The following is a 14,993-nucleotide window of genomic DNA, read 5'->3' as shown; positions in this document are numbered from 1 at the left end:
TGATTACCGGCATCTCCGATGGCGCGCTCCTCCCTTGTGGGGGCCCCCCCTCTGAGGGCACTCCCGCCTTAGGTGATTGTTCACACCTCCCGACAAACAGACGGAGGGACCAATCGGCATGTTCGGAAGGTATCAGCTCGAGTAGTCACCCCTCCCTGGGCCTGGCCGTTACCAGGGGGTACGTACGTGTCCTACCTGTCTACCCGGGGTGGGGAATTACGCGTTACCCCGTCACCGGCTACGCACAAAAATGCGTGGGTCGGCCTACAGACACGCACAGGGAGGAAGGGAGGAAGAAAGAGAAAGGGAAAGGAAAGAAGAGAGTCTCAAACGCCGCAGCGGAGAAAAGGGTAAAGAGAAGAGGTAAGGAAAAGAGAAGGACAAAGGAAGGAAGAAGACATACAAGCAAAGAAGGCGAAGAATGCGTTACATTTACGAGCGTCCGTCTCCGGACGTAGGCACAAACCATACTCCCAGATGGGGAGAAAGGGAAGGAAAGAGCCAGTGGTGAGGGGAGGAGGGGCGAAGATGGGGGATGGGGAAGGATGCGGAAAGGGAAGGTATGCAAGCCGGAAAGGAAGGAAGGCCACATTAGCTCGGGGTCCCATGCTCGCTACGCACGTATCCACAAAAGAGTTGTGGACCCCCTGGGGGGGTATGGGAAGATGTCATCATTGAGTGACTCCAGGAGTATACAAGATGACAGGCAAAATTTCTAGTTGGTGTGATGTAAGGCAGCTATAGAGAAGAGCAAGTTAATGAGGATGAGCACAAAAAATAGCACTGCAAGATCTGAATACAGAATTAGTGATTGCACCTCAACACAGTCACTTTGATTAAATATCTAGGTGTAACATTGTAAAGCGCTATGAAATGGAATGAGCACGTAATGTTTGTAATAGGGACAGTGATTGTTCTACTGCTTAATTGGGAAAATTTTGGTAAAGTATAGCTCATCCATCAGGTAGACAGCATATAGAATGCTAATGCAAGGCGTTCTTGAGTACTGTGAGTTTTGGATTAAAGGAAGATGACGGAGAAACTCAGAGGTGTACTGCTAGATTTGTTACCAATCATTCGATCAGCACCTAAGTATGATGAAGATGCTTCATGAAAAAATGGCAATCCCTGGATGGAAGACAATGCTCTTTCCACAAGACAGTATCGCACAAATATAGGCAACTTATCTGAGGCTGACTGCAAAAAAAATTCTACTTCTGTCAATGTACATTTTATAAAAGGACCATGAAGGTAAGATCCGAGACATTAGGGTTTGTTCAGAGGCTTTTAAACATCTGATTTTTCGTTGCTCAATTTGCCAGTGTAACAGGAAAGAAAGTGACTACTAGTGGTACAAGGTAGCCTCTGCCATGGACCTTACAGTTGTTTGCAAAGTATGTATCTCATTTTGACTTTTATGCTTTCTGGATACAAATTGAATTTAATTGCCAACACCCTAATTAAGTAAAAGGACCACTTTGAAATATCTTCCCTTCAGCAGTTTTACAAATGCACAAAATATTTAAATTTCTGTCGTCTGTCATACAAATATAGCCACCTAGATGAATGGTATAATAATTAAACGTGTGATTTTAAACTCTTTGGTGATACCGATAAGCTTACCAGGTTCAGGCAGCGAAGAAACTAAACTCAACACTTCTCAGCATTTCCAAAACAAGTTATGGTTATTATGATTACTACTTAGGCACACTACAAAGAGTTTACTGGCAAGTTTATTACAATAATCTGATGTACTGAAAATTCCAAATTCTTACTTATTGTGTAAACACTGAATCTGAATAACAGATGGAGTTAGCTAACTCCCATACACACATGCTACTGAACCAAAATGTTATAACCACTTGTTCAACAGCAAGTTTGACCACATTCAGAATGCAGCACAGCAGCACAGATCTCAAGTCCTTGGTAGATTTCAGAAGTATGTGTGCATTCTTAGAAATTTTCCAGTATATGTAAGACACTTTCTCCATTCTAGTAATTTTTGTTCTACGTAAAGTCAGATTAGTGTTTACTCACTGTATTTATTACGTTGAGAGCGACACAAAAGGTATAACATGCACCGTACATTGCGTGCATTCTCCACGATGATGTGAAGTATAGAGTAACACGCTCCATTTTTTTCCTTGTCTCCTCATTGTCATCCATCTTAGGACCTCTCAGCCCTTCACTAATATTGCAAATAAGGCCTCCTTCCCACTTCTTCCACAGCCAGTGAGGTGCATAAAACATCAGACCCTGCAAAAACAATCTTTTTCAACTACTGAAATTTACAAAAAGTTAAAACATTTACTTTTGGCAGAAAGTTAAAAAATTGGGATTTAAGCTAACAGTACACAATATGGTCAAAGTCTGAAAAGCTTTTAAGGGTGTTGACATGTTGCTTGTGCTTAGAAATAACTGTTAAGAAAAAAAGAAATTGACGTGTTGTGCCATTTTTGAGTTAATCAGCATTGAGGTTAGCCTATCAGGCCATTGTGCATACAAATTCAAGCAGCCCACCAAACACTGTCAGTTTTCTTAGCATCGACAATTGCTCACAAGACTGCTCAGCCTTTGCCTCGGGTTCAATACTTTCTACCATCCCATGTCCAATTTTGTATCACTTATTTGTGTGAGTAATTTGGTTTTCCTAAAACCATTTGGCAACACTGCCCCTGGCACACCACTTAATGTGTGCACACAACAGCCTAATTGGGTAACTATAATGCTAATTAGCTTTGACACATCAGATCTTTTTCATAACAAATATTTCTCAGCACAACTTACCCCGAAACACCCTTGCAAAAATTTCAGGCTGTTTCTGACCACTATGTATATTACATTCAACCACCTGAACCATGAATATTAGTAGAGGAAAGAGGAACAGTTTAACTTGCTCAACATTAAATCTAATATCTTACTTCTGCAAATCTCCAGAATAGCATTTCTTGAAAAATATCAATATGATACATTTAAACAAATATTAATGAAACTTCTCAAACTGCAGAGAACATTCTACACCAAGACCTAAGACTGATAGTGAAGACTTTTTTGAAATTTGCTGTTAAAGAGAATCCTTTCATGCAGCTAGGTAATTCTGTCCAGTAGTGAAAGATGGCAAGGTATGTGCTAGGTTGTATATGGATAACAAGACTTTAGACTGAAGCTCCGAACTGCCACCACTATCTCAGCTACCTCTGACATCATTCAGTATCACAAATGCCACATTTCCTTCAGATGTGCTAGCCTTGTTACTTCTGTCTGCACCAGAAATAGAACTACAAGTAGAATGATATAAGGACAGGTATCCGGACCAATTGGAATGCTGTTGCTTGCCAAATGACTGCACCTACACATTTTGAAAAGAATGGATCACATTAGTTCTTTCTCTGAAATGCTATTCTGGAGATTTGTGTTAGTAAGATATTAGATCCAGTATCAAGTGACTTAGACTCCCTTTCCTACCTTCATTCATGATTCATGCAGTTTAAAGAAACAGTAGTCAACATTGTTAGCTATACTTTCAATTTTTAACTTTAATGCCCTCATGTCCACAAACACAACACTCATTTAAAAATGGGTGCCATTGTAGAGGCTCTTCATGACATGAAGCCCTAGGGGCGAGAGACGGCTCGGGCGGGGGTAGGGAGGGAGGGGGCGAGAGACGGCTCGGGCGGGGGTAGGGAGGGAGGGGGCGAGAGACGGCTCGGGTTGGGGGGAGGGAGGGGGCGAGAGACGGCTCGGGTTGGGGGGAGGGAGGGGGCGAGAGACGGCTCAGGTTGGGGGGAGGGAGGGGGCGAGAGACGGCTCGGGTTGGGGGGAGGGAGGGGGCGAGAGACGGCTCGGGTTGGGGGGAGGGAGGGGGCGAGAGACGGCTCGGGTTGGGGGGAGGGAGGGGGCGAGAGACGGCTCGGGTTGGGGGGAGGGAGGGGGCGAGAGACGGCTCGGGTTGGGGGGAGGGAGGGGGCGAGAGACGGCTCGGGTTGGGGGGAGGGAGGGGGCGAGAGACGGCTCGGGTTGGGGGGAGGGAGGGGGCGAGAGACGGCTCGGGTTGGGGGGAGGGAGGGGGTGAGAGACGGCTCGGGTGGGGGGAGGGAGGGGGCGAGAGACGGCTCGGGTGGGGGGAGGGAGGGGGCGTGAGACAGTTGGTGAATTATCTGTAACTGTCTTCATAGCAATTGCTCGTGACACATGCACTGACTGCAACTTTGTTATCATACTAACACTTGAATGTAAGTAGCTCTCATGTGGCAGTCGATTGTTACCCTTCAGCCTCCTGGCTACCCCACCTTGAAGCTTGCAGATGCTTGCTTATACATCACTTAGTCATCCAACACAGTTCATTAAAACTTAGAATGCTGTCTTTTTAGTGAAATATATAAATGGAAGTTCTCTAATGCTATAGATACAGCAATAAGGAATAGCGCAGTAGGCAGTACAGTTGAAGAGGAATGGACATCTCCATCACAGAAGTTGGGAAGGTGGTGGGTGGTGGTTAGTGTTTAACGTCCCGTCGACAACGAGGTCATTAGAGACGGAGCGCAAGCTTGGGTTAGTGAAGGAAATCGGCCGTGCCCTTTCAATGGAACCATCCCAGCATTTGCCTGAAACGATTTAGGGAAATCACAGAAAACCTAAATCAGGGTGGCTGGAGACGTGATTGAACCATTGTCCTCCCAAATAGAAGTTGGGAAGGAAAACATAGGTACAAAGAAGGTAGCTGCGAAGAAACCATGGGTAACAGAAGAAATACTTCAGTTGATTGATGAAAGGAGGAAGTACAAACATGTTCCGGGAAAATCGGGAATACAGAAATACAAGTGGCTGAGGAATGAAATAAATAGGAAGTGCAGGGAAGCTAAGACGAAATGGCTGCAGGAAAAATGTGAAGACATCGAAAAAGATATGATTGTCTGAAGGACAGACTCAGAATACAGGAAACTCAAAACAACCTTTGGTGACATTAAAAGCAACGGTGGTAACATTAAGAGTGCAACGGGAATTCCACTGTTAAATGCAGAGGAGAGAGCAGATAGGTGGAAAGAATACATTGAAAGCCTCTATGAGGGTGAAGATTTGTCTGATGTGATAGAAGAAGAAACAGGAGTCGATTTAGAAGAGATAGGGGATCCAGTATTAGAATCGGAATTTAAAAGAGCTTTGGAGGACTTACGGTCAAATAAGGCAGAAGGGACAGATAACATTCCATCAGAATTTCTAAAATCATTGGGGGAAGTGGCAACAAAACGACTATCACGTTGGTGTGTAGAATGTATGAGTCTGGCGATATACCATCTGACTTTTGGAAAAGCATCATCCACACAATTCCAAAGATGGCAAGTGCTGACAAGTGCGAGAATTATCCCACAATCAGCTTAACAGCTCATGCATCGAAGCTGCTTACAAGAATAATATACAGAAGAATGGAAAAGAAAATTGAGAATGCGCTAGGTGACTATCAGTTTGGCTTTAGGAAAAGTAAAGGGACGAGAGAGGCAATTCTGACGTTACGGCTAATAATGGAAGCAAGGCTAAAGAAAAATCAAGACACTTTCATAGGATTTGTCGACCTGGAAAAAGCGTTCGACAATATAAAATGGTGCAAGCTGTTCGAGATTCTGAAAAAAGTAGGGGTAAGCTATAGGGAGAGACTGGTCATATACAATACGTACAACAACCAAGAGGGAATAATAAGAGTGGACGATAAAGAACGAAGTGCTCATATAAAGAAGGGTGTAAGACAAGGCTGTAGCCTTTCGCCCCTACTCTTCAATCTGTACATCGAGGAAGCAATAATGAAAATAAAAGAAAGGTTCAGGAGCGGAATTAAAATACAAGGTGAAAGGATATCAATGATACGATTCGCTGATGACATTGCTATCCTGAGTGAAAGTGAAGAAGAATTAAATGATCTGCTGAACGGAATGAACAGTCTAATGGGTACACAGTATGGGTTGACAGTAAATTGGAGAAAGATGAAGGTAATGAGAAGTAGTAGAAATGAGAACAGCGAGAAATTTAACATCAGGATTGATGGTCACGAAGTCAATGAAGTTAAGGAATTCTGCTACCTAGGCAGTAAAATAACCAATGACTGACGGAGCAAGGAGGACATCAAAAGCAGACTCGCTATGGCAAAAAAGGCATTTCTGGCCAAGAGAAGTCTACTAATATCAAATACCGGCCTTAATTTGAGGAACAAATTTCTGAGGATGTACGTCTGGAGTACAGCATTGTATGGTAGTGAAACATGGACTGTGGGAAAACCGGAACAGAAGAGAATCGAAGCATTTGAGATGTGGTGCTATAGACAAATGTTGAAAATTAGGTGGACTGATAAGGTAAGGTATGAGGAGGTTCTATGCAGAATCGGAGAGGAAAGAAATATGTGGAAAACATTGATAAGGAGAAGGGACAGGATGATAGGACATCAGCTAAGACATGAGGGAATGACTTCCATGGTACTAGAGGGAGCTGTGGAGGGCAAAAACTGTAGAGGAAGACAGAGATTGGAATACGTCAAGCAAATAATTGAGGACGTAGGTTGCAAGTGCTACTCTGAGATGAAGAGGTTAGCACAGGAAAGGAATTCACGGTGGGCCGCATCAAACCAGTCAGACTGATGACCCCCCCCCCCAAAAAAAAAGATTTTATTATTTACTGGCATGTTACTAAATTCTGCAAAGCATTAATTGTTACTGCTCAACAGCTATTAGTATGTGTAATTAAGTTTGGATGTATTCATTCTGCAGTGTCATTTCTTGTCAACTAAGACTCAAAAAAATTGAAACTGCTTCTCAAAAATATTGGGCTGAGGGGCTGGGGTGGTACACATGTCCCATCCCACCCTGTAGTAACACCTAAGTATGAGAAGACAAGAAAGACACTGTCTATTCCAAGTAACATTATTCCTGATGAAGGTCCCATCTTTCAGTATGAAAAACAAAATAATATCCCCAATTTACATTTCAGGTACTGATCAAGGCAGTACATTACAGAAAGTCAGTTGTATACAAAGGAGTAATAGCAATCTTGTCCTACACACCAACTCTGAACGAAGAGAAGAAGGGTGGAGTGGGAGGGGAGGGGGGCATGACTGACTCGGGCACATCACTTACCACCTATTGCACACTGTGCGGTGTCATGCGAAATATCGACTGACTTCTGTGATAATGACATAACAAGGACAGTGGATGGTCATGATCTAAGAAATACAAAAGATGAAACTGAAGACAACAAGTAAATTTCAACAGATATGTCAGAATGATTCTGGGCAGGTAATATTTCACTGTTCATAATGGATTTTAAGAAGTTTAAGACAATATAATGTACGATTAAGTATGAGGTATTGCCATTCTCTTACCTGGAATACCAGTACAAATGGGACCCACTGGTAGTAGTTATGGTGCACAACACTCTCTTCATATGCCAAATATGGTCCTACATTATGTGCAGCTACATCCACACCAGGTCTTCCACCTTTTAATCTTGGCACAGTAAATGTTGATGTAATCCAGCAGTATGTTGTAACAGCCTTTTTTATCTTTTCATTATCAACAATACAAGTTATTGGATCACCTGTAGTGCAAACAAAGTTAATATTATTAATCTTTTACTTGAAATGACACCATCCTCCTCACTCACTCACTCACTCTCTCTCAGCTGTCTGTATAGAATGAAAGTTTAAAAACCTGGTTCATATGAACATTACTATTGATTAAAATTACCACCACATGTCCAAATATTCTGATAAATCATAAGAGTGGCTTACATGGTAGTCTTATGTTGTTTCTGAAAATCCGAGATTCTCAATTCCCTGCCTAATGTCTGTGTAAGACATTTGCACCAAAATGTACAACAATTTTGAACTCCAGAGAGGGATGCAGGGCCTTTTTTTTTATCTCACGTATTTTACAGTGTCATTCCTCTTACAGTATGCCTTTGCTTTTAATTCCAGTAAAAGTTTTTTATGCAGGTCTACTGCTATGGATCAGCACAAGAGAAAGAATGATTGTTGTAATCTGAAGTTGACAAAACAGAGTCTTTTTTACTGTTGTGCTATTTTCTGGAAGAATTCAATGCATTTAGTGGCCAATGCTTTGAATCTAATGGTGTTTCACAGCTACTGTCACCAGGAAATTAAAAATAATTTGACTTACTGAGTATTCAATACATACCTAACAATGCTCCAAATTGGCTTTGCTTTGTTCTTGAAATGTTTTATGTTTAGTGCATAAATCTGTTCACATGTCTGAAAACTTTTGCAGTATTCAGCCTTTATTAGAGTTAGTCCTCTGAATTAAATGACTGTACTTTTATCCCAGATGTCAACCATACTTAACTATCACCAATTGTTCCCGTCACTTTGTAGAGGACAAGTGGATTCATACCATCATTAGAATATTTTTTTTTTAGGAAAGACATTTCTCATCTACTGTGTTCCTTGAGCAAATTTCTTCCAAATGTTCAGTAGACTCCCTCTGAATAAGGTTAGAGTTGGCATTTATGATTCTGTGATACTGTACTCTTCTCTTCTCTTCTTGGGTTAAACCTGACTGACATGGATATCTACAACTGCCATTTGACAATTATGTCAGACTTCCTACATATTATGAAGCTCACATCAATTTCATCATAGACCGTTAGATTTAAAAATTACTCACCAATTGCTGTTGCACTATTTTTGTTGCGTATTTTACTGTGGGGAAACAGACTATGTACTCTAAACAGTACTATCTCAGATGAAATTAGTACTGAAATCACTGTATACAATGACTTCCCAGTCATTTCTGTGTCTTATTCTGATTTTAATTGCATGACTAAGTTTAGAATTGCTATCCCACATGCTACCAATTCTTTTACTGAAACACAGCACTGTAAGAGTTGTTTAACACACTACTTATTTAGGGCTACAGCCCGGGGCTTTATTCCTGTATATAGCCAACAGCCCCCTATTTCTTCCTTCTAGCATGCCTGCAGTACACCACTAACTAATCTCTGAAATAATAAACTTCACAGATTGAAGGAGTATGTGATGTTATTTCAGTGATTACAACATAGAGTTAAAATTATGAGCAACTGGACAGTCTGTTTACCTGTATAATGTTGCATCCAGTCTGATGAGGATGCATGCACCGATTCAGTTGGAAAGGGTGTCAAAGCTGTTGCACCCTTTCCTGGAGGCAAGATGGGCCACAACACACTTAACTGGTACTCTCATTCCAGATACTGTCACTGGTATGAAGTCTACATCCATACTGGTCTCATACATGTTCTATTGGGGACAGATCTGAGGATAATTGTTGAATATTTTTACTGCCCACCCAATTCTAGTTGGAGGTGACTAACCTACCAAGTATAGACTGGTAGGTCTATGGATTCATTGCAGGGGGGGAACACACAGACAGTCATCGGAAATACTATTGAACACATTTTCTGAAAACGTGTCTTGAGCAGCTAGCTCGGCAGCCCACACATGAAATACCTTTAACCTTGTAGCTACAAATAGGCTGGATCTTATCGATAATGTCAATTTAGCAATGGGAATTAGTGATCATGATGTCATTACATCAACTATGACTACAAAATTTAATAAATAAGTCAAGAAGCTAAGAGAGAGTTTCTGCTAGATAGAGCAGATAAGCAGTTAATAGCATCTCACTTAGCGAGTGAACTGATGTCATTTAGTTCCAGTAAGATGAACACAGAGAGATTATGGGCAAAGTTCAAACAGATTATAAATCATGGTCTGGAAAGTTATGTGCCTAGTAAGTACTTTAATAATGAAGCTCAGAAAATGATGAGGAAGCAGAGACTGTTGCACTCTCGGTCAAAAGAGAATGCGCAAATGACGACAAGCACAGGTTAGTAGAAATTCGTGCATATGTGAAAATATCTGTTCACAAAGCATAGTTCTAACACCGTGACACCTTAGCAAAAGATCTGGCTGAGAACCCAAGAATATTCTGGTCCTAAGTAAAATCACTAAGCGAGTTTAAGGCTTCCATCGAGACCCTTGTTGAAGAGTCTGGTGTGGCAGCTAGAGATTTTGCAAAGAGTACTCTACAGCATTGGCACCTTACCTAGCCTGTATTTATTGTGAATCTCTAGTCCAGCACAAAGTCCCATATAAAAGGAAGTGCAAGTGACTCCTGTTTCTTGTACAAAAGAAGGGTAAAAGAACGGATCCACTAAAATTGCAGACTAATGTCCGTAACTTAAGTTTGCTGCAGAATTCTTGAACATATTCTCTTGAACATATTCTCAGAATTCTTGAACATTTTCTTGATGCTGAGAAGCTTATGTTCACAAATTATGGTTTTAGAAAGCACTGCTCATGCAACACTCAGCTTGCACTTTTCCACATGATATACTGCGAACTAAGGGTGAAAATCAATAGATTCTCTATTTCTAGATTTCCAGAAAGCAATTGACGTGGTTTCCCATTGGAGGCTGTTAACAAAGGTACAAACATATGGAATAAGCTGCTACGATTCTTGAGTAATTGAACCCAGTATGTTGTCCTCAATGTCTAGCGTTCATCAGAGACAAGGGTACCGTCAGCAACGCACCAGGGAAGTACGATAGGATCGCTGTTCTCTATATACTTAAATGATTTGGCAGATGGGGTAGGCAGCATTCTGCAGTTGTTTTCTGACGCTGGTCTTTTTTTTTGTTTGGGGTTTAAGGGCGCTCAACTACTGAGGTCATTAGCGCCCAGTCACAATTGTTAGAGCACATAGAATCTAGTAAAACTCAAGGGGGGGGGGGGGGGGGGGGAGAAGACACCAGAAAGTTCGTACAAAGATGCAGATAAAATAAGTGAAAGAGTTAGATGTCTTTGACAAGCCAGTCAAAGTAATGAAACGAAGAACACGAGCAGCTGCTCGAGCGTCATCAGCTAAAATATCCTGTAAAGTAGATGGCAGAGACAGGACAACACGAGATTGACTAAAACGGGGACACGACAATAAAACATGGCACACCGTTAATGCATGACCACAGGGGCACTGCGGGGCTGGGTCACCGGAGAGCAGGTAGCGGTGGCTAAACCGGCAATGCACAATCCGCAACCTGGTCAGAAAGACCTCTTCTCGCCGAGATGGTCGGGAGGAGGTTGTCCAAGCAGTTGGCAACGGTTTTACTGCCCGGAGCTTGTTTCCTTTAAGTGAGGACCAAGTATCCCACCACGACGACACAAGCCTCTTACAAACAACCCCACTAACGTCAGATGACGGGACACAATGGGAGGCTGGCCGAGGCAGGAGGACTGCAGCCTTGGCTGCAGCATCAGCAGCCTCATTCCCAGGCACTCCTACATGGCTGGGAACCCACAGAAAGCTGACAGGAGAGCCACCATCAGGAAAAGAATGGAGGGACTGCTGGATCCGTTGCACCAAGGGATGGACTGGATATGGAGCTCCAAGGCTCTGAAGAGCACTGAGTGAATCAGAGCAGAGTACATACGATGAATGGCGGTGGCGGCGGGCATACTGAACGGCCTGATGGAGAGCAAAAAGCTCGGCCGTAAAGCTGGAACACTGGTCGAGGAGCCGGTATTTAAAGATGATGGCCCCAATGACAAAGGCACAGCCGACACCATCGTCAGTTTTGGAGCCATCAGTGTAAATATGGGTGTGACGGGCAAGTCGCGCACGAAGTCCGACAAACCGTGAGCAATACACTGCAGCCGGAGTACCCTCCTTTGGGAGCGAGCTGAGGTCGAGATAAATATGAACCGGAGCCTGGAGCCAAGGTGGTGTCGGGCTCTCACCCTCTCTGAAGGTGGTACGGAGGGCAAAATCAAATTGTCGAAGCAGGCGACGAAAGTGGACTCCAGGGGGCAGCAGGGCAGACACATACAACCCATACTGACAGTCGAGAATCAGCGAAGAAGGACTAATAAGAGGGGTGGTCGGGCATTGACAACAGCCGGCAGGCATACCGACAAAGCAGTACATTGCACCGGTAGGTAAATGGTAATTTGGCAGCTTCAGCATAAAGACTCTCGACGGGACTAGTGTAGAAGGCTCCGGTTGCAAGACATAACCCCCTATGGTGAATGGAGTTGAGACGGCATAAGAGGGATGGCTGAGCAGACGAGGCCCCCATAATCCAGCTTTGATCAGACTATGGACCAATACAAACAAAGCAGGACAGTGCGATCTGCTCCCCAAGATGAACCACTAAGAACTCTGAGGACCTTAAGGGAATGTGTACAACGGCAGCCAAATAAGAGACGTGCGGAGACCAACAAAGTTTCCTGTCCAGTGTGAGCCCTAGAAACTTAGTTGTTTCCATGAATGGGAGAACAACGGGACCGAGATGTAAGGATGGCGGAAGGAACGCTTTATATCACCAAAAGTTGATGCAAACCGTCTTCTCTTCAGAGACCCGGAAGCCATTTGCCACGCTCCACGATTATAGGCTGTCTAGACAACGCTGAAGGCAGCGCTCCAGGAGGCATGTTCTCTGGGCACTGCAGTAGATCGCAAAGTCATCGACAAAAAGAGAGCCTGAGACATTAGGTGGAATGCAATCCATAATTGGATTGATCGCTATGGCAAAAAGTGCTACGCTCAAGACGGAACCCTGAGGCACTCCGTTCTCCTGGAGGAAGACGTCGGACAAGACGGAACCCACACGTAACCTAAACATTCGATCTGTTAAAAAGGAATCAATAAAAAGGGGCAGGCGACCGTGTAGACCCCACCTGTGCATAGTGCGGAGGATACCTCCTCTCCAACAGGTATCATAAGCCTTCTCCAAATCGAAGAACACGGCTACCGTTTGGCGCTTTCACAAAAAGTTGTTCATGATGAATGTTGACAAGGTCACAAGATGGTCAACAGCAGAGCGGCGGCGACGAAAGCCGCATTGAACATTGGTAAGTAGCCGTCGAGATTCAAGAATCCAAACTAACCGAGCATTAATTTTTACAAAGGTACAGATGGTGTTTAGAAAGGATAGATTGCATGCAACCAGTGGTGGAGTGTTCGTCGCTGTTAGTAGTAGTTTATCCTGTAGTGAAGTAGAAGTGGATAGTTCCTGTGAATTATTATGGGTCGAGGTTACACTCAACAACCGAGCTAGGTTAATAATTGGCTCCTTTTACCGACCTCCCGACTCAGCAGCATTAGTGGCAGAACGACTGAGAGAAAATTTGGAATACATTTCACATAAATTTTCTCAGCATGTTATAGTCTTAGGTGGAGATTTCAATTTACCAGATCTAGACTGGGACACTCAGATGTTTAAGATGGGTGGTAGGGACAGAGCATCGAGTGACATTATACTGAGTGCACTATCCAAAAATTACCTCGAGCAATTAAACAGAGAACCGACTCGTGGAGATAACATCTTGGACCTACTGATAACAAACAGAGCCGAACTTTTCGACTCCGTAAGTGCAGAACAGGGAATCAGTGATCATAAGGCCGTTGCAGCATCCCTGAATATGGAAGTTAATAGGAATATAAAAAAAAGGGAGGAAGGTTTATCTGTTTAGCAAGAGTAATAGAAGGCAGATTTCAGACTACCTAACAGATCAAAATGAAAATTTCTGTTCCGACACTGACAATCTTGAGTGTTTATGGAAAAGTTCAAGGCAATCGTAAAATGCGTTTTAGACAGGTACGTGCCGAATAAAACTGTGAGGGATGGGAAAAACCCACCGTGGTTCAACAACAAAGTTAGGAAACTACTGCGAAAGCAAAGAGAGCTTCACTGCAAGTTTAAACGCAGCCAAAACCTCTCAGACAAACAGAAGCTAAACAATGTCAAAGTTAGTGTAAGGAGGGCTATGCGTGAAGCGTTCGAAAGTAAAATTCTATGTACCGACTTGACAGAAAATCCTAGGAAGTTCTGGTCTTACGTTAAATCAGTAAGTGGCTCGAAACAGCATATCCAGACACTCCAGGATGATGATGGCATTGAAACAGAGGATGACACGCGTAAAGCTGAAATACTAAACACCTTTTTCCAAAGCTGTTTCACAGAGGAAGACCGCACTGCAGTTCCTTCTCTAAATCCTCGCACAAACGAAAAAATGGCTGACATCGAATAAGTGTCCAAGGAGTAGAAAAGCAACTGGAATCACTCAACAGAGGAAAGTCCACTGGACCTGACGGGATACCAATTCGATTCTACACAGAGTACGCGAAAGAACTTGCCCCCCTTCTAACAGCCGTGTACCGCAAGTCTCTAGAGGAATGGAAGGTTCCAAATGATTGGAAAAGAGCAGAGGTAGTCCCAGTCTTCAAGAAGGGTCGTCGAGCAGATGCGCAAAACTATAGACCTATATCTCTGACGTCGATCTGTTTTAGAATTTTAGACCATGTTTTTTGCTCAAGTGTCATGTCGTTTTTGGAAACCCAGAATCTACTATGTAGGAATCAACATGGAAACCGGAAACAGCAATCGTGTGAGACCCAACTCGCTTTATTTGTTCACGAGACCCAGAAAATATTAGATACAGGCTCCCAGGTAGATGCTATTTACCTTGACTTCCGGAAGGCGTTCGATACAGTTCCGCACTGTCACCTGATAAACAAAGTAAGAGCCCACGGAATATCAGACCAGCTGTGTGGCTGGATTGAAGAGTTTTTAGCAAACAGAACACAGCATGTTGTTATCAATGGAGAGATGTCTACAGACGTTAAAGTAACCTCTGGCGTGCCACAGGGGAGTGTTATGGGACCATTGCTTTTCACAATATATATAAATGACCTAGTAGATAGTGTCGGAAGTTCCATGCGGCTTTTCGCAGATGATGCTGTAACATACAGAGAAATTGCAGCATTAGAAAATTGTAGCGAAATGCAGGAAGATCTGCAGCGGATAGGCACTTGGTGCAGGGAGTGGCAACGGACCCTTAACATAAACAAATGTAATGTATTGCGAATACATAGAAAGAAGGATCCTTTATTGTATGATTGTATGATTATATGATAGCGGAACAAACACTGGTAGCAGTTACTTCTGTAAAATATCTG

At 43.1% G+C, this 14,993-nt stretch overlaps 1 protein-coding gene across 3 annotated transcripts in view; it reads right to left on the bottom strand.

Moving 5' to 3' along the window:
- Window positions 1-14,993, bottom strand: part of LOC126092429 (innexin inx3-like) — a 52,278-nt gene that overhangs the window by 24,563 nt on the left and 12,722 nt on the right. For all 3 annotated transcript variants that reach the window (XM_049908024.1, XM_049908025.1, XM_049908027.1), the window contains exons 3-4: window positions 7,364-7,578; window positions 2,038-2,256 (exon numbers count right to left, since the gene is read on the bottom strand). In XM_049908024.1, coding sequence (XP_049763981.1) covers window positions 2,038-2,256; window positions 7,364-7,578 — 434 coding nt within the window. The remainder of the gene's footprint in view (window positions 1-2,037; window positions 2,257-7,363; window positions 7,579-14,993) is intronic.

The sequence above is a fragment of the Schistocerca cancellata genome, chromosome 7 (genome assembly GCF_023864275.1).
Source record: "Schistocerca cancellata isolate TAMUIC-IGC-003103 chromosome 7, iqSchCanc2.1, whole genome shotgun sequence".
NCBI lineage: Eukaryota > Metazoa > Arthropoda > Insecta > Orthoptera > Acrididae > Schistocerca > Schistocerca cancellata.
The sequence above is the reverse complement of the archived record's forward strand: the minus strand, read 5'-3'. Positions and strand labels throughout refer to the sequence as shown.